Source organism: Tyto alba, unplaced genomic scaffold (genome assembly GCF_018691265.1).
Source record: "Tyto alba isolate M040663 unplaced genomic scaffold, T.alba_DEE_v4.0 Super-Scaffold_1000006, whole genome shotgun sequence".
NCBI classification, from domain to species: Eukaryota; Metazoa; Chordata; class Aves; order Strigiformes; family Tytonidae; genus Tyto; species Tyto alba.
Window position 1 is genome coordinate 14858624 of NW_024881272.1, and position 19329 is coordinate 14877952.

Below are 19329 nucleotides of genomic sequence, written 5' to 3' on the forward strand. Positions count from 1 at the left end.
GGACAAAACACAGCCCCACAAACAGCACAGTTCTGTTGTGTCTTGCAGGATCTCTATGTCACCCCCTGCACTCGAGTTATGCCCAAGCTGAGGTCCAACATTTCCCTTCCTGTTCAGATTCCCAAAGCAACAAAGAGAGCACTTGAGAGTGAGGAAGCCCCTACATTTTTTCAGGGGCTTCTCCAAGCTTGATCTCTCCCTCCTGTGCAAAAATAATGTACAGCAAGCACCTTCCATCAAAGGGCTTTTCTTGAGCAGGCCTAGTCACATCGACAGGATGCGTCTCATGCTTCCAGATAACCAGCCTCTGCAAACCTTTCCAGTTGGTGCAGCTTACCTTGGGTTAGCTCCTGACCATGGCCAGGTGCTCAGGGAGTGCAAGGGACAGAGACACTCCACTGTTACCTAAAATCCCTTCTGCACCTGAACACTTCTACCTCCTAGAGAACCCCCAAAGTCCTTCTAGCCCACCCGAAATAAAATATTTTTTTGTTTTCTCTTTTACCCAATATTTATATTTTATACATTATTTTATATATATATTAATGCTTTTATTTAGTGTAACGGTTATAGTTAACTTAAACCATATTTTACCATTATGTTCTTCACATGATTTTCACAGCTCCTCTCTGAGGTAAGTTACATGGTGGTTCAGTCACTTCCCTGTAACTGGGGTCACCCAAAACACTTTGCTCAATCCATAGAACATTTTTACCTCCCACTTACTGCTATGTCATTAAGCAAATCCACATCACACCGATTTTCTTAAGCTTAAACTGTGTCTACTCATGATCTTACGGAAGTATGTGGCTGTACTTTCCAGGGGGGCTGAATGCCTCCAAGTGACACACCAAGCAGCCAGTGCCTCTGCAACTCCACCTGCTACCAGCTGAGCAGCCATAGCAGGGTTTGCTCTTTCAGAGGTGCCGAGAACCTCATTCCATTTTCAAAACAGACATTTTTAGCTCTGTTAGAGGAATCACATAAGCCAGGGGACAGTAAAAGCACACCACCGTATCATTTTGAGAGTATTTCTATTTTCCCTAAGCATTCCCTTACGAACGTGATTTTTATTCTACCACAGCAAGGCGAGCCGCATTTGCCTAGAAGCCAGCCCTTCCTGAAACACGCCTTCCTCCCGAGCGGTTCTTACGCACATAGCGAGATTTAATTGAGCAACCCTTTCATTTTTCTGAGTAATTCTTCGAAATAATTCCCACTCGAAAAGACCGCAAAGAAGGCGTTCCTTTATCCCTGCTCCTCACGGGGGTCTCCGGTGCCCACTTCGCCCAGACGAAGCGCCCCGGAGGGATTTTGCATCCGGCGGTGCGGGAGCGGTGCCGAGGCCAGCTCCCTCTCCGCGGGGCAGGCGGCACCCCCGCGGCAAGGCGCGGCGCCGCGCCGCCCCCCCACCCCCGGCGTGGGCGGCCACTCACCTCCACGAAGTAGAAGCAGGGCAGGAGGGTGACGCTGTCCTTGGTCACCGCGCCCTTGGGCCGCTCCTTGGCGGACATGCTGGCGGGGGCCGCTCGCCGCCGCGGCTCTCCCGCCGGCGCGTCCCTGCGCCGTGCGCGGGGCTGACGTCAGGAGCTGCCGGGCGGCGGGGGAAGGGGCGGCGGGGGGGCCCGGCCGCCTTAACCCCTTCGCGCCGGCGCTCCGCCGGGCCGCCGAGCGAGCGGGCGGGGCTGAAGGCGCGGCCCCGGGGCGGCCCGCCCAGCGCGGGGGCAGCACCGGCGGACTGCCGAGGCGCTGGGCGGGCCCGGGGCGCCCGGGCGGGAGCCCTGCGGCGGCGTGCGGGGCGTTTATCTCGTTTCTGGGAAATCTTTCCTTGAAACAAGGTAGCGGAATGGCCCCGGGCACGGCACTCCTATACGGCCAATGTTTTCTTGCGGGTGCACTCCGTCAGAGATCGAACTGCTAATGACAGCTCACCCCGGCCTCGGCCCCGGTCAGGGGCAGCGGTGCGACTGGGGCTGAGCAAAACTGAGCTCTTCGACCCCACGTGCAATGCTGAGGCATGGGATTTCTCTAATCTGTGAAGCATCTGGTGCGGTTCCTGCTACAATCTTAATGAGAACAGAATTAACCTGAACGATTGTTTCCATGGTGAAATGTGTTATTTTGAGATCCTATTTATGGGTCAAAGTTTGCAGGCTTTTCTCAGGCAAGCTCCTCTTGATGTCCATGAGAGGTAGCATGGATAAGGCCTGCAGGAGTTCTCTGTATGGGATAGTATTCTTGTTCTGTTGTAGCCCGTTAATAATATCTGCAAAGGTTGTCTTGTGCCTGTAAGCTAATTACTGCATTGTGGTGTTAAGCTTTAATGTTCAAGGAGAGAAGTGTGACTCAAGCAGTCGTTTACATCTTGTCCTTCCTTTTTGAGGGGAACATGGGAAATAACCTGCTGTTCTTGTTCAAGATGACCACTAGTATTTTGACTGCTGCAGCCAGTGTGGTATGGCGACGGAGGTGAAGATTCTCACTAGCCCCTTTTCTTCTCTAGCTGTTCTTCTTTCATTTACCTCGAGAGGATGTGCCAATCCATGCTCTGTGCCGAGCAGACAAGCAAAGAAGTTTCATAAGAAGGTAAAAGCAAAAACATACTCCATGCCTGCAGGCAGGCTTGGAAGGCAAATCTGTAGTCTGACTCCAAATCATTGAAAAAAGCTTTTCAGAGCTGCAACAGGTTGCAAGTGTTGCCATACCAACACACAGTCCTGTCATAACCCCGTTATGAAATATTTCCAGGGTTTCTGCTGACTCAAGGATACAGGGAACTGATTGGTACCCCTGCGAAAAGGAGCTCGGGGCGGCAGAGGTGGCCAGGAGGGTTTCTGGCAGTAGAGGAGCTGTGAGCAGAGGCGGTTTGTGCCTGACTATCAGCACCAAATTCCAGGAAATGATACTGGGTGGTGTGGGGGTGTCTGGTAGTGATTCCTACCTATCTGTGGTGTAGCCTTTAAGTAAAACAAGTCCCTTTTAGCCTTGCTGCTGGGTTATTGCAAGTAAAACAGCAAGAGTTGAGGAGCTGTAGCAAGACTTTGCTACTGACAAATATATAACTGTTATTGGGAAGAGTGGTTAATGAGCGATGGTCACTTAGAGTTGCATTTACTGTATCAGCCTTGCTTGTTCTGAAATCATGAATCTGTCTTGAGAATCATTAGCACACACCATTAAAAGTTACTCAGGAATGCTTTGTCTGACTCCATTTCACACGCAATTGCTTCCTTCTGGAAGAGCAGGGGGGTTAGGGTGATTCTCTGGTAAAATCAAGAAACTGACGTTGTGCTGTAACTTCAGAAACTGGCCAACCCCCGACTATTAATTATGTTTTATTATTGTACTGCCTAAAGGCCAATTAAGAGTGCAGCTATGACAGTTAGTACAGTACAGTAAAACGCAGGGTAGTAACCAGACCCTATTCTACAAATTCTCACTATAAATAAGTGTCTAGTGGGCAGGATGCAATGCAAGCTGTGTGACTGCTGTAAGGGCAGGAAGAGTTGTGCTAATTCTCTGGTTTTGTTTCTCACTATTTCATGAAAGTACTGATAGAGGGAATTAGAGGAGGGGTTATATATAATTTAGCTGAAGTGAAGCAATTACTTTTTTTTTTGTCAGTGACAGACCTTGACAAGAACTTCTGCTCTTTATCTAGCCAATTAGAGGAAGAAAAGGATCATCAATGCCTGCGTCCCAGAGCGTGGCAGGTCTGCCTCGCACTAGTCTAAAAGTGATACTGATGGGCAAGTACGGACATGGCAAGGGTGCATCTCCCACTTTTTTCTCTGGGTTTGCACTTGTTCTCTGTTGAGACTCATCTATAGCAACCACTTTCTCCAGAGTAAGTAATCAAGGTACAGCTGAGGTGTCACTTCACCATTTCACCCTTGCTGTGCTGCCAGCAATGCATTCCCAGCTTCCGCCTCACCTGCCCGAGCCTCAGGGGGTAGCGCCTGATGGACTGTGCAGAGGTTCTCTATCTCTCTTTGTCTTGCGGTATCCAGAGAGGGCTGCAGTCATTGGGACCTGATGTCCTGAACTTACATAATGGAGTAGGAATATTTCTTCTATACTTCATTTTGACTGACATTTAGGTTCCTATGTGTCCTCTTTCAAGCACATGAATGTTGTTGGAAAAAGGGGAAAATCCCTTGCTGAGTCTAATGATATGGCTTTTGGACTAAAGGATTCATCTATATATTAACACCTGGAAACATACAAGTTCCCCCAGTGCTGTTTCATTCAAGTCTTTTGACAGCTATTAGAAATTATGGGATATATTCCCATTTACATAAGAGCTCATTGGATTGCTCTAGAAGTATAAGCAGCCTTCAAGTGGGTACAACATACATTTATATCCTTATTAAATTCCCTTAACGTTGATAGAACAGTGTGAAATGGATTTTGTGTAAATGAGTATGTTGGTTTTGTGTGGCAAGGTTTTGGTAGTGGGGAGGCTACAGAAGTGGCTTCTGTGAGAAGCTGTTAGAAGCTTCCCCCGTGTCCAACAGAGCCAGTGCCAGCCAGCTCCAAGAGGGACCCGCTGCTGGCCCAGGCTGAGCCCATCCATGGTGGCGGTAGCGTCTCTGGGATAATATATTTAAGAAGATAGTAAAAACCCCTGCGCAATGACAGCCAAAGAGAGGAGTGAGAATATGTGAGAGAAACAATTCTGCAGACACCAAGGTCAGTAAAGAAGGAGGGGGAGGAGGTGCTCCAGGCGCTAGAGCAGAGATTCCCCTGCAGCCCATGGTGAAGACCATGGTGAGGCAGGCTGCTCCCTGCAGCCCGTGGAGGTCCACGGTGGAGCAGATCTCCACCTGCAACCTGTGGGGGACCCCACACCAGAGCAGGCGGATGCACCTGAAGAAGGCTGTGACCCCCTGGGAAGCCCATGCTGGAGCAGGCTCCTGGCAGGATCTCGGACCCAAGGAGAGAGGAGCCCACGCTGGAGCAGGTTTGCTGGCAGGAACTGTGATCCCACAGGGGACCCACGCTGGAGCAGTCTGTTCCTGAAGGACTGCACCCCGTGGAAGGGACCTATGCTGGAGCAGTTCATGAAGAACTGCAGCCCGTGGGAAGGACTAATATTGGAGAAGTTCATGGAGGACTGACTCCTATGGGAGGGCCCCCCACTGGAGCAGGGGAAGAGTGTGAGGAGTCCTGCCCCTGAGGAGAAAGGAGTGGCAGAAACAAAGTGTGACAGACTGACCAGAACCCCCATTCCTTGTCCCCCCTGTGCTGCTCAGGGGGAGGAGGTAGAAAAATCAGGAGTGAAGTTGAGCCCAGGAAGAAGGGAGGGGTGGGGGGAAGGTATTTTTAAGGTTTGGTTTTATTTCTCATTATCCTACTCTGATTCGATTGCTAAGAAATTAATTTCCCCACGTAGAGTGTTTTGCCCATGACAGTAGTTGCTGAGTGATCTCCCTGTCCTTATCTTGACCCATGAGCCTTTCATTGTATTTTCTCTTTCCTGCCCAGCTGAGGAGGGAAGCGATAGTGTGGCTTTGTCGGGCACCTGGCATCCAGCTTAGGTCAACCCACCACAATGAGTATCTCATCTATATGACCTCCTGAAAGAAAATATGTTGGTGATAAAAAATTCAGGAAGCACCTCCTGTCCATTTCAATCAAGATAGTCTTACAAGAAGGTGTGGTGATGCATGACTTATGAATGCCTATTATCTACGTGCAGGATAGTCATATGTCAGCACTAATGCTGACCGTTTTTTTTGCCCACCTTCAAGCAATCTCTGTAACAGGAAAATATCATGTAAATATGTTACCATAAAGCATAAACCTGTTTTCTTATGCTTTGCTTCAGCAAAACCAATTGAGTTAATGGAAAAAAATAAAAAGCTTGGGGAACGAAAAGATAAAATTCATAGATCTGGAGTTTAGGCCTCTTCTGACTCATCTGGAATAAGATTTTAAGAAGAGAGATTTATTTTTCCTTCAACAAAAAGAAAACTTGGCCATCAGTGGCTGTCCCTGGTGATTCCAAATTGATTTTTAAGAGCTCAGCTTGACACAAAACCTTCTCCCCCCTCCAAAAGAAATATTAGCTTTCAGTGGAGCTTCTTTAGGTGAAGAAAGCACCTTTCTTTGCACTTGCCAGGCAGACAGCAGCTGCCACACTTATTAGAAACATGATTTGAAATTTTTTGCCAGCACAGTCCAGTGTGTTGGCAAACATGCACTGTATAAAATGTGACTGCAGGTCATCATCTCTTTATCCAGGTGCTCTCTTCCTTCTGCAGCAAAGTCTGCCTTTATTCCCGGGCTTTGGTAAGTGCTGGACACAGGCAATGGCTGTGGTTTCACTGCTTCCATGGGAACAGAAAGCACACTGCATAAGCAGGGACCTGTGCTACATCACTGAATAAACCCCCTTGCAAAAGCAGGATGAAATAATTTGGGAAAGAATTAGAATTGGCCCAGAGCTGCTGGGTCTGCGGCTGTGCAGATCCACTGGTCAGACAATGGCACCGGGGGGTTGTAGCAAGCAGAAGTTTGGCCAGAGGCTGCAGCAGCAGCTGCAGTTGCAGTTACTGTTGCTTAGTAGCCTGAGAAAACCTGCTTTCCTCTCATTGCCACACAATTTACCTCCGCAAAGGCCATTTCTGGGATGGTGTGTATGGATCAGGGTTAACTCTTTCATATTATATAGATGGATTTTTTGGTTTTGTTTTGCCCACTGAGCGTGGAATATATGATGTCACTCAACATATTAAAACAGTAACCCTCCTCTGGAGAAAGAGTGGCATATGGGAACTGGGCTCTGCTGTGTGGAACTGACAGATGATTTTTGTTCTGCTTTGCTTGCCATATCAGAATTCAGAGATGCAGCAGTGTGTGTATATGTATATATATATCATATATATACATATATATTTTTATTATTATTTTCCCCCAGTCCCTCAGGAAAATGTCTGGTTGGGGGAATTTTCTGTGTGTATTGAATTCACATATTATTCCACAAGTAAATCTGCCCTGAGCAAGTGAGAGGACATTGCTTGATTTACAGTCATCCATTTAAAAGATTCTTGTGGTCATAAGACAGATAAATTTTTACAAACATTTAATAAGCAGGCTTTCTAATCTTCTGTGCAACTACTTTATTATAGTCTGTTACTTGGAAAAAATAAAATGGTGGCTCCCAGGACAAAGCTCATGTCAGAGAACAAGGCAACATCTTTTCTAGCATCCTAACGAGGTACCCTACATATAAACCTGGTAAATGTGATGAAAGGCAAAATTGATAAGATATGGCAAAATTGGATAGCTGAGTGATATTAAGGGCATCCTCTTAATTGCTAACATTTGCATTAGCTTTTTGCAAATGCAAGATTATTTTTTCCTTACTTTTTCACGTTAAGGCAAAATTTTCCTCTTTGACCCATCTGTAGCTCCCATGTGAGCAGCACATAGCACTCTTGGATAGATGGCATGTGACAGCACTGGGAGATTCATGGTGGAACAAGTTCAAAATATACAAAAGAGATCCACAGTGCAGATGGGAGAGTGAAATTCTGCTTTGAAGTTGTAACTGCATCAAGCAATTTTTTCTCCACTATGCCTAATAATCTCCTGTTGCTGTAAAGCTCTGTGTTCTGATGTCCTGTCTTTGGCTAGTAGATATAGGTCACAGCTTTAAAGTAGCAGATGACTCTGAATGATTCCTGGCTTTCCTGCTGCCTTTTACACTGCACTGTTTGGTCTAGAAAATTAATTTTGCATGTTTTGCATGAATCATGCCAGGATCATTCTTCTGAATATGTGGCTTTAAATACTGCCTATGAACACATCTACATAGTATTTTGCAGACATATGTGCCTGTGCTTTCTGGCCTTTGGCAAGTTTTGGGTTCCAAGCCACGTGGCTGCAGAAACGTAATGCTGGACTGGGCTTCGTACGAACTGCTTCCCCTTAAGTCAGATTTAGCACCAGGCTGAGGGGTTATGTGGCTTTTAGTGAAGCTGCCTTGTGGCTGGCTGATGTGGAATGTGGGAAAAGGAGTTTATGTCTGTGATGTATTATATCCAATATGCTTTCATTTTGATGCTGATAATGGCATATTCCCGGTTATCTGCATGCATCTAGATTTAACATTTTAATTACAAGCACAAAGGCATGAAAATGTCAGAATGTGAAAATCACAGACTGTTTCTGGGATTTCAGTGGCTCTTTAAAGCAACTTTATGTAGATATCAAGAAGGCACAAATCTGGATTTTTATGAGATGACCTGTCACAGAGATTTTGTCTGAATCTGGGCAAGTTACTTATCACCAACTAATTAAACAGCAGCCATTTGGTGCATCAGCTGAGGCAGAGGTCAAGTGTGAAACTGCAATCATGCAAATAACAGTAGTACCCACTTGTCTAAACGGAAATGTGGAACAGTCCTGTTTGCATTTTATAAAAAAGTCCCAGCAGCAATTCTGTTTGTGCTGCAGTCTGTATGAAATACCATGTCAGAAAAGGGCTGTTATACATGTCTGACATTTTGAGTGCTGCTACAATAGCCTGTTGATATTAATCCATCCCTTTCGGACCACTGCACATATTTGCATCTGAACTTAGCTTTGCCATTTCCAAGACTTTGATGTCATGTTTTTCTGACTTACTTAACCTCTTCTCAAAAATTTTTTTCTTAAAGTAATATGCATAAACACACTATTGTGCAATACATTGTAATGAAATATGTATGCTTCAAATTCTGCGAACAAGACAAACTGTGTGCATGGCTTTGAGAAGAAAATTTAGCAAGTCAGTGGTAAAAACACAAGATGATGACTTTTTCATAGGAGGTTGCAGGAAAAAATGTCTAAAATACTAAAATATGTATTTTTCAGAGTATTCTCAGATATTCCAAAATCACAAGAGACAAAAATATTTTATTTTTTCAATATTGAAGTCTAACGTTAACTTTCCTATGAGAACATCAATTATTTTGGAAGTTTATAATCCTAGTGCTATTGATTGTCAAAGGCATAAATAAGGTGGCCTCAGGACTGAAAAAAACTCCTATCCCCCACCAGCAAACACTCATTTTTACTGTTAATTATTAAAACTGAGGCATAAGAACCTGCCCTGTGTGTAGATATGCACATAAATATGTTTTTGTGTACTTCCAAGGTGTTAAGGCTTAGATGCATTGTGGCAATTGAATGAGAACACGTCAGCTAAAAATGACTGCAATTCCACAATAACACTCAATATATATTGGTATTAATTATTTGTATTGTATAGCACCAGAGAACTCTATCACTGAACTAGCAGTAAAAGAGAAGACCGTGAAATGCATACTTTATTATTTTTATAACATTTTCCTTGAAAAAATTTTACATTATCAGGCAGCAGAAAAACTCATTATCAATAAGTGTTATGCAGAAGTAGCACAGCACAAGAATACGTCTATCACCTTATTAAACTGAAAGTGAAAAAAACGTGAATAAGTTAAGTAGAAATAGCTTGATTGTAAAACCTAGTTGAATATTCAGAGAGAAATTTCTTTATAAAATTAACACAGGCATAAATATAAGAGGCTACACAATAATTTTGTATCTTGGTTCTATAACATGAGACTGAAATGTCAGGTGGCTTTCAGCCCCTTTGTGATCATGCTTAGAAAGCTGTTAAAATCAGCCATTGCAAAATTAAATGTGGAAAATTTTGTTAATAGCGGGAATGTAGATGCAAACAGCCAACAGGTGTTCACCATAAAAATGGAGCAGTAACTGAGTAACTATTTCTTGATATAGATAAATATATAACTGTATAGTTTGCATTTTCATTCATGAAAATAACTGATGATTTAGCATTTGTTAAAATATTATTTCTAGCAATAGTGCCTACAGAGCAGAGGTATGCCAAAGAGACATTCTTCTTAGATATACCCTGATGCTCTGGATAGTTTCTAGCACAGAACATAAAGTGACAGTGGCAGAAATGGATATCTGATTCTCCAAATAGTTACAGCTATAGTGCTCATTCTTCTTCCAATGACATAAGAAGTTCCAAATTGCAATCCTTCTCTTGTCATATGATGGAATCTACTGTATGTATATTTTACCATCTGTCTTCACACATTCAGTAGCTGCAGTGCTTCCCAGGAGTGTAGATGTAGAACACACAGGGAGATCAGTCATACTGCCCATGCACAGTACGTGTAGTCTTATGGGCCATAGTTGTGCACACAGTTAACTGGAGACACTCCAGTTTCTATACAATCTCAATGAATAAAGGCCTATGCAGGCAGATAAATATTATCTTTGTTCTATACCAAATAATTTGTTTCTATGTGACAAGTTCATTGTTTGTAGAAACTTCTGGACATCTGTTTGACAGAAGTGTATTGCTGAAGTTCAGAGTACAAATCCTGAACAGAGGTATTACAGCCATGCACTTGTTCCAAACACTGTAAGGTCCTATTTTCTGCCACTTCAATTTTTCTAATACAGCTGCTCCTGCCTTTGAACTGAAAGCAATGTGTTTTTCAAGATGTAGTTATGATTGCCTGTATTATTACTGGTTGCTGATATTTTGGTTTCTGAAATAGTTGAGTGTTTTTTCTCCTTTTATATATTATTCAAATTATCTAATATTTCAAATATTTTAGGAAAAAGCAACAAATGAGGCCTTACATAAAAAGGGAGCTGCATATAATATAGTTATAGCAAAATATCACTGAGCAGTTAGGAGTGAAATTCCATTAGTGTTTGAATAACTTCGTTAGTACTTTGCTTATGTAAAGGACACAAAGTAGAGCGGTTGATAGGCATTCAAAATTATCCAAATTCAGATGCAATGGTTCTGAACCAGTTTCTCTCAGCAACACTTGTGTGACATTTTTATAGTCAAACAGGTACTAGAGGAAGTAATTTGGCCCCATGAGTTTGGCTTAAAGTGAGTCAAAATGTCTCTTTGTTGATCTGAACATTCCCAGGTTGGGCAGGACAATAGCAAGTTTGCTCTCTATTTCTGTGTATAAATTTGCCCTTATAGAATTATGTTTCTGCAGAGAAGAGCATGAGCTCACAAACTACATGCAGTCTGTTCTTGCCTAGAATGTGGCTTCAGTGGAAATACTGTATAGTTTACAATAATACAGGGTTGAAATTCTCTGCAACATAATGACTACTCTCAGCCTACTGAAGTCAACTGGAAGTGAAAGACTTTAGAGACAAGTACACTGGGCTTGCTTTCGATCTGGGTAAGCAGAGAACTCTGGTATTTCATGTTCAGTATTGGGGTTATTATGATTACTTATCTAAAATATAATGATTTATCTTATCAGAGTAAATGAACACCTGATTATTTAAATATTTGTCCTTAAGGTATCTCTACTTTGTAACTGGGGAAATGAAATACAAAGACTAAGACCTTAACAGGACCTTGGCTCTGCTGAAATAGCTCTTTGATTAGATGTACCTGGCATAGTTAGACTTGTAAGAGCTCAATATGGATTCAGTGATATTGTCAGAAAAATTCTCATTATGGGTTTTCACTTGGAGGATAGGAACACATTATCCTAGTTATGAGACTTACTTTGTTATAGTATAAAATACAACTATATTTAAGGCTCCTGAAGTAAAAAAGTCACACTTTCCTCAACATAGTTACACAACCAAATTTTGAAAGCTGTACCATGGCAATTTGACTGAAGGGAAGTTGAGAGCTGAACTAGTATCTTCTGAGTCTGCCAGTGCCTTAAACCACTGGACCAAGCTTCCATTTCTTCCTGTGCCAAAAACTAAGGGCAAAGAATAATAAAATACAGACTGAATGAATTAGCTTAATAACTTAAGGAAAATTATCACAAGTAATGGCAACAGTAATAATGAGAAGATATCCATCATGTAAGGGGGTGATTTGTCTTGGTGAAATTCTTCATTTCCCCTGACTGGAATATCTTAAACACATTAAAGCCATTATAACTTTTTACTGAGTTTTAAGGATAGTGACTATAGGCATACCTTGGAGAAAAAATGGAGATGCTTGTTTGTAACTTGAGTGATGTGGGCATATTTTGCTTACAGGCATGCCCATACAATATGTGCTTGAGAGTTAAATGGGCAACATTTTCTGATCATACTAATTCAATAACTTGGTGTTTATTTCTAAAAAAATCAATTAATTCCTTTAAGTAAGTGGACTGTTTTAATAAATAGAAATTTCTACACATGCTTGGGAGCATATGCATATTAGGATATATATTTTCCAAGTTGTCAACTCTGCATCTAAATTCAATCTGTCTTCTAGTACGTACCTACAAAAATCATCAGATTTTTCAGATAACATTTGGGTGTGGGCAGTTACTGCTGATGGTCCCAGATTCAGTCCCCAGATAACTGTCTTTCAAGAGCTCGTTATGTTTGCAGAATGTGTGGAAGATAGAAGATGATTTTGCAATAGGGCAAACAGAAGTGGAGGCTGTGAATCTGCTTGAGCTGTGTGCAGCTCATACATAGTGTGGCAGTAAGTTCTTGTTCTGTGTAGCTGCTCCGGTAAACACCAAAGGTAGGATAAAAAGAAATGGGGGAGAGCAGGGAACTAGACATATCTGATGACTTAATGAATGCTTTTAGCTTCATGTTCATCCATTTAGCACCTGGCTTTCCCTGGGTGGTTGCCTCTGAATTTGACAGAGCCTAGAAAGAAAATGGCTACATAGAAAATCTGGGGAAATTAGAGCTCAAAGTGTTACCTAAAACAAATTGAAATAGGTGAAGTGTATCTCAACTTCGTTGCCTTCAACAACGCCCTATGGAAGCATTCAGGAATGCCAAATACTTGAAGTGCTCTAGTAACCATAGCTTCTGAAGGCCTCTGCCTTGTGGACTGGCTGGCGGAGAGTTCTCCTGATGGCCTTGTATCTCTGCAGTGTGCCTCTTAGTCTATTGACTTGTCTCCAGAGGGAGATCTGACATCTTGATGACTTCTGTATAACCAGAGAACCATAAGAAATCCCCAAGTGAGGGACAAAGGCTTTGCTCATATAACGTGAGAGTAGTTAGTCTTTATCTTTGATTTTGTAGATGTATATACTGAATATAATACCTGCATTGATTACATGGGGCCAGCACAATTTCATGGAGTTATAAATTCTGCCTAAGTGGAAGGGTTAAGGACATATTCTGGTGATGTTATGGTCTTTTCTTTCTGGAATGACAATAAACAATTTAATTTGTATGGGAAAAAAATAATATATAACTGTAGACATAGTTAGACATAATGCCAGAAGATTTGCTATGTTATATATTTGCATGAAAAACAGCACAGGACAAAGTCATTGCCTTTCACATCCCATATTTGAGCTGTAAGAGAATAAAACTTGCTCAATGCATAATTAAATGCATTATAAAGCATTTAATGGCTCACTTGACTCCTTGCAGTGTGGTACATAGTAGTTTAAAATAACTATGTGCAAGTATTTAATATAAACCCACTCTACAGGCAGAAGCACATTGGCCTGTAGCCTGATTAGATACATGGATTTGCTTGCAGGATTTTTATTTTGTTTAATTGAAACAAGGATCTATGAGTATGAGGATGAAAACAGGTTTCCTACTCTGAACTTAGAAATCTAGCTAGTTTTTTTCAGGCAAACTCAAGTCTCTCAATAGTTTTACATATTTCAACTTTGATAACTTTAGTAATTTTGTAAGAAATTCCATTCCTGCTTTAAAAATTCAGAAACACAAGCTGTGATGTTTTCCACATTTTTCCAAGATCCCAAATCTGTGTGTATTATAGCCCTTTTAATTAATATTTTATCCATAAATTCTTAAATGACTTAGTCATTCAGATTGGATTGAAACTTATACCTCATTTGTTTAGCAGCTTAGATATTTTAATGCTCCAGTAACTCTGAAGAAATCAACTTTTCCAAGTTCTCTGTGGTCTGATGATTACAGAAAAGCTTAATGCTAAATTAAGCACATTGACTTACTGTTTCTTCATCTGGTAGAATAGCTCAAAATGTCTCTACAACCACAAAATCTCAGAAAAAATCTTTTGTGACTTGGCCATATGAAGGTGGCTCAGCAGAGGCTCTCCGGTCAGCCTTGGTGTGATTATATCCAAACGAGAACAGACAAGAAAGCAGGAAGCCTTAATTCTATTCCTACCAAACTCTGTATCTAGAATGGAAATGAAATTGAGCACAGATGTACACTATCAAGTGACAAACATGAGCAGTGTCTACATCCAGGAATGTTCTGCAGTGTGTCACTAAAACCAACCAAATGGAAAGTGCTGAAAGTCCTTCAGGTACCTGAAGGAAACAGATGTGTAACAGAGATGTTGCTTTTCTGAATGCTTTCAGTTACAAGAATCTTGTCTTTCCCTATTTTCCAAAAGCAACTCAATTCCTCCAAGTAAATCATGTCCCTTTAAAAACATAAGGATTCTTTATTTTCAGGAATTCAACCATTATTTCATTTCTTGTCAGTAGTGGGTGTAAAATGGAGGCAACTTCTTTGACGAATTTGAATGAATGAATGCCTCATCTGCCCTGCCAGGACTGCTGAAGGCTTCATCCTGCACCATGTGAGCTTATCCCTTCTACCTGAACTCTCACTTTGTTTATCAGGGCTTGAATGCAATAAGAAATTTTGGAACTTGGACTTGAAGTCCCTTGATATAAGTTTTTATCATAAAGAAGTACAGGATGCACCCATTTCAGCATACATGGTGGCATTAGCAGTGTAAGGAGGGCAGATACGTAGGAAAGATCATCTAAATAGATTTTAGAGGGGAGATGCTGGGTAGTCCAGCAAAATTCAGCTGCCATTCCCAGGGAGTTCCAACCTGAGGAGAGGCTTTATGAATTAGGAGGTGAGATTTACAAAAGAGGAGAACCTCCTTTTGAACAATATGGAAGAAAATAAGAAAATGGCTTCCATGGACAGACAGACCTTTTGACTGGATAAGTCAGCTGTGAGTTAACTGTGGAGCAGGGAGGCAACAGATCATTGTAGGTTAAGGGAGCTCTTAGTTTTCACCAAAACAAATCACTGTTACTGAGCTAAAAAAGTTATTCCACCCAAACATTTGTAAATCCATGAGAATCAAAGCATTCCTTCTTTGAAATATTACTTTAAAAAGACTACAGCATTTTATATACTAGATTCTCAAATTAATATGAAGCTCAATTAGATACCAGAAATTGATTAAAATCTCTTCCCACTATGGACAGATGGATGTCACCTTGCCCAATTTTCAGCAGTACTCCTGAATTGCACTGAAATAGAGTGATTTATATCTTTAATCTAACTCAAACTGAAAAGCAAACTGTTGGATTTTGAATGAAGCAAAAGCATTACAAATATTTTCTTAATTGCAAATTAATCCAAATATACAATAGCGTAGTTTTCTTCATCTTTCCCAAGTGTCCATTTATATTGATTTATTTATTTGTGTCGTGGTTTGGGCCTGGTTGGCAGCCAACCACAATGCAGCAGCTCTCTCTCCCTTCCCCTCCAGCAATGAGAAGGGACAGAGAGCCAGGCTTGGGGTTCAAGATAGGACTGGGATGGGGAAAAATCCCCCCTTATGATCACGAGCAAAAGGCAGAATCATTAGGGGAATTAAAAAAAGAACATACATTTATTACAGACACTAACAACACATAACAGAGTAGGACAGTGAGAAGCATTGCCACATCTTGAGAACACCTTCCCCCCACCCCTCCCTTCTTCCCAGGCTCAGCTCTGCTCCTGATATCTCTACCTCCTCCCCCAGTGGCGCAGGGGCAGGGAATGGGGGGTGCAGTCAGTGCTGCCACTTTCTTCATCTTCGGTGAGGGGAGTGTCCAGAACTTGTTCCCCCTGCTCCATCGTGGTCCCCCTCTCACAGGAGACAGTCCTCCACAAACTTTCTCCGACTTGAGTTCCTCCCACGGGCCGCAGAGTTCCCCACACTGCTCCGTTGTGGGTCACCAACTTTCTCTGTCTGGATTCCCTCCCACGGCTGCAGCCCTTCCCGAGCTGCTCCGGCGTGGGACTCCCCCGCATGCTGCAATCCTCCCAGCACTGAATTACAGCAGCAGGGCTGCCTTTTCCCATGAGACCCCGGCCTTCTTCGGGCACAGCACCTTGATCATCCTGGCAGAAGGCACAGGCCATAAATCAATGTCTGCTCCACCGTAGATCTCCATGGGTGGCAGGGGGGGGCCGCCCTGCTGTCTCACCACAGGATACAGGGGGGTCTCTGCTCCGGCACACCTCCCCCCTCCTTTCTTCCTCCGTTCCTCCACTGACCTTGGTGTTCACGCAGCTGCAGCAACTCCTCCTCACAAGTCCCACTGCCCGTCACCACGTCCCTTCTTAAATATGTTATTGCAGAGGTGCAGCCAATTGGCTCAATTTCCCAAACAGAAGTGGAGCTGACTTGGAGCTGGGGGAGCTCCGAGCCAGCTTCTCACAGGGGACCACCCCGATAGCCCCCTCCCCCTGCCACCAAAAAACTCCACCACTCACTCAACCCAGGACAATTTGGCATTCATCTGATAACAGAACATCAACATAGGATTTCGTAAAATGTAATTTTCATGTGTTTTTCATTACTGTTATTTGCCTTCGTGCCCTGGCAGAATGCTTTTTGGATAAAAATTCTAATGATAAATAGGAAACTGTGACTAATGACATATTACATGTCTAAAAAGAGGGAAAATATATGAAGGAGGTGATATTTTTGTTACTGTTTAATATTTAATTTTACTGTTCTTCGAATGGGCTCATCTATCTCTCTAATGGCAATATTATTTCTACTTTTTTTTTCTGCATCTAATATACCACTTTGGCAACAAAAAAGTTAAGCATTTTAATGTAAAATTATACAGTTAATTGATAATAATTAAATAAGAGTGTGTGAAAGTTTCATTTCATTCACACTGGAATTAAGTTCAGATAGTCTGACCTGCTGTTATAAGGTCCTAATGGTTATGAATTTCATTATAGTAAAAGTAGTAGGGCAAGTAATCAGTAAAACTTTCTTTTACTTGCATGCCACTTAATGAATATGCAGGTGAACCATATCACCATCTTGGATACCTGATGGAAATTGTTTATGACTCTTAGATATGATCAGCTAGTTTATTTATGGTGCAAAAGCAAAATTAAAAGCAATGTCTGCACCTATCATCTTAATGAAATAGATTAAAATGCTACATTTTTAATCTCTGTGATGTCAAGATTATGACCACTGTTAAGAGGATAGAAAGTATTAACACCTTCCCAGGAGTTAAAGTGTATCCATTAATCTGTTAATGGATTGGTAGATGAACAATGAATATTGATTTGTCTTGGGGTATAGATGTAAGCTTTGGAGATTTGAGGAAGGTTGTGATGCTCCAGAAGCAGGTGTCAATAAACGTAGTATGGCTACACATTTCTGTATGTCCTTGCTACATATTTTTATATGTTCTCCTTTTATTTTATGCTCTCCAGATGCTTGTGCATCTTTTGTTCATGTCTGTTCCATATAATTTCCCCATTTTCCTTGCCATTTCACCATCCCAGTTCTGTCACACCATTTTCTACACACCTTTTCTTTCTTTTCTTCTATCTTCATGCCTGCTTCACTCCCTCCTACAGTTTCTTACTTTAATTGCATCCTCCCCCATCCTCCCTTCCTTATCCTTTTCTCTCATTCAGCTCTTTCAGTCTTCCATTTTAATCTTCTCACCCTCTTTTGTTTACTTTCACCATGTATATTTCCAAACTCCCTGCCCTTTCTCCACACTGGTCCACTTCTTTGCTTTTCCATGTCACGCTGCCTCCTGGGTATTGCCAGCCAACCAGCTGTGCTTAGGGCAACAGATAATTGAGACAGTAAGCAGAAACCAGGTGACTAAGCTTTGAAGTGAAGAGCAATACGACACCCTTCTCTTTACTTGTGCCTGTGCCCTGTGATTACCGTACCCCCCTAAATATTGTCTGTACCAAGGCCATCGCTACCAGTGTGACACCGTCCCATTTTTGGCAGGTGGAAGTGGCACCGAGGAGCTGTCCAAGGTATGGCCCGCGGTCCCATCCCCTCCCATCCCGTCCTGTCCCATCCCATCCCGTCCCGTCCTCTCCCATCCCATCCCGTCCTGTCCTTCTATCTCTATCCCCTTCAGTATTCTATCTCCGAGCTTTTTCAGGAAAGTGTCTGCAGACATAGCCAGGAAGCCTCTCATTCTCTCATCCTAGTAACTCCGCTGCAGTCTGTGGGGAGGTACCTGTTGATCTGTGACCAGCTAATAGAATCCAGGATAGCAGTCTCAAGGTGCTGGAATCAGTAGGAAGTTGCAGCACAGGCAGCTCAGACACCACTTTAGCTGAAGAAGATAAGGAACATAGTGGAAAACAGTATCTCTTGTTGCAAAATTTGGCAGAAAGGACATGCAGTTTCTACATGGAGATGGAATTACAGACAGATCACCAGTGTCCTGCTTCCCTAATCACTTGCCTAGGTAGAGTTCTCATATATGCAGATATGTTGGGTTTTTTTCTATATCCAATTAATACCATTCAATTTGATTGTTAATAAATGTTTGGCAAAATGCATTTAAAATATACTTCCATGAATTGGTATCAATATTATGAATGGACACCTAAGGACACTTTGCCAGTCTGTTGACCTAATATCTCATTTAAAATATATGTAATGGATATCTGGTGTATCAAAGATGTGGTGAGAGACGTTGACAGGGACAAAAGATTAACCTTTACCTCTCCTTGCTCTGAACAATACTTTGTTTCTGTGGGCATTTTCAACTAAGTAATCGTATTTCTTGCCTAGAATATTTTCATAATCTGTTTTAGGAAGTAACATCTCTGCATAGAGGATTAGAGAAGGTTTGTCTATTTTCTTAGTTTGCTTAATTTGTACATCTGAGAATTCTTTGTGTGTAGTTAATTTGTTTCTCCAGTGACTCAGTTTTCCCACTTGTTTATGAGACTCTTTTCAAGAGTGATTGAAGAGGGACTATTCCTGAAACCCAGAAAAATGAGATTAAAAAATCACTCTCCAAAAAGCAGGAGGGTGGCATTGGCACAGTGCATAAAACTTTAATTGTTTCTTTCATTAACTTTGTTCCACATTTTTTTTTTTTGATCTCTCATAAGGTCTCTATGCTGAAGTTTATGCTTTTGTAAAATGGGGACAATGTCCTTTTTAGTCTCAGGAGATGATAGGAGGGTTATGTACACCATAATTAAATTCAGTACTGTAAGACCATTAGAAGAAAGTATCTTATTATTAGTGTAACTCTAATCTTTAAAGATACTCATTTGGGTACAATTTATAACAATGTTGATGGGAGTTAGAAT

General features: G+C 42.0%; 1 protein-coding gene across 1 annotated transcript in view; it reads right to left on the reverse strand.

Annotated features, from left to right (window-relative positions):
- PLPPR4 (phospholipid phosphatase related 4) overlaps positions 1-1683 on the reverse strand; it is a 34990-nt gene extending 33307 nt beyond the window's left edge. The window contains exon 1 of the mRNA XM_033000642.2: positions 1437-1683. Coding sequence (XP_032856533.2) covers positions 1437-1514 — 78 coding nt within the window. The 5' untranslated portion in view covers positions 1515-1683. The remainder of the gene's footprint in view (positions 1-1436) is intronic.
- Positions 1684-19329: the final 17646 nt, after the last annotated feature.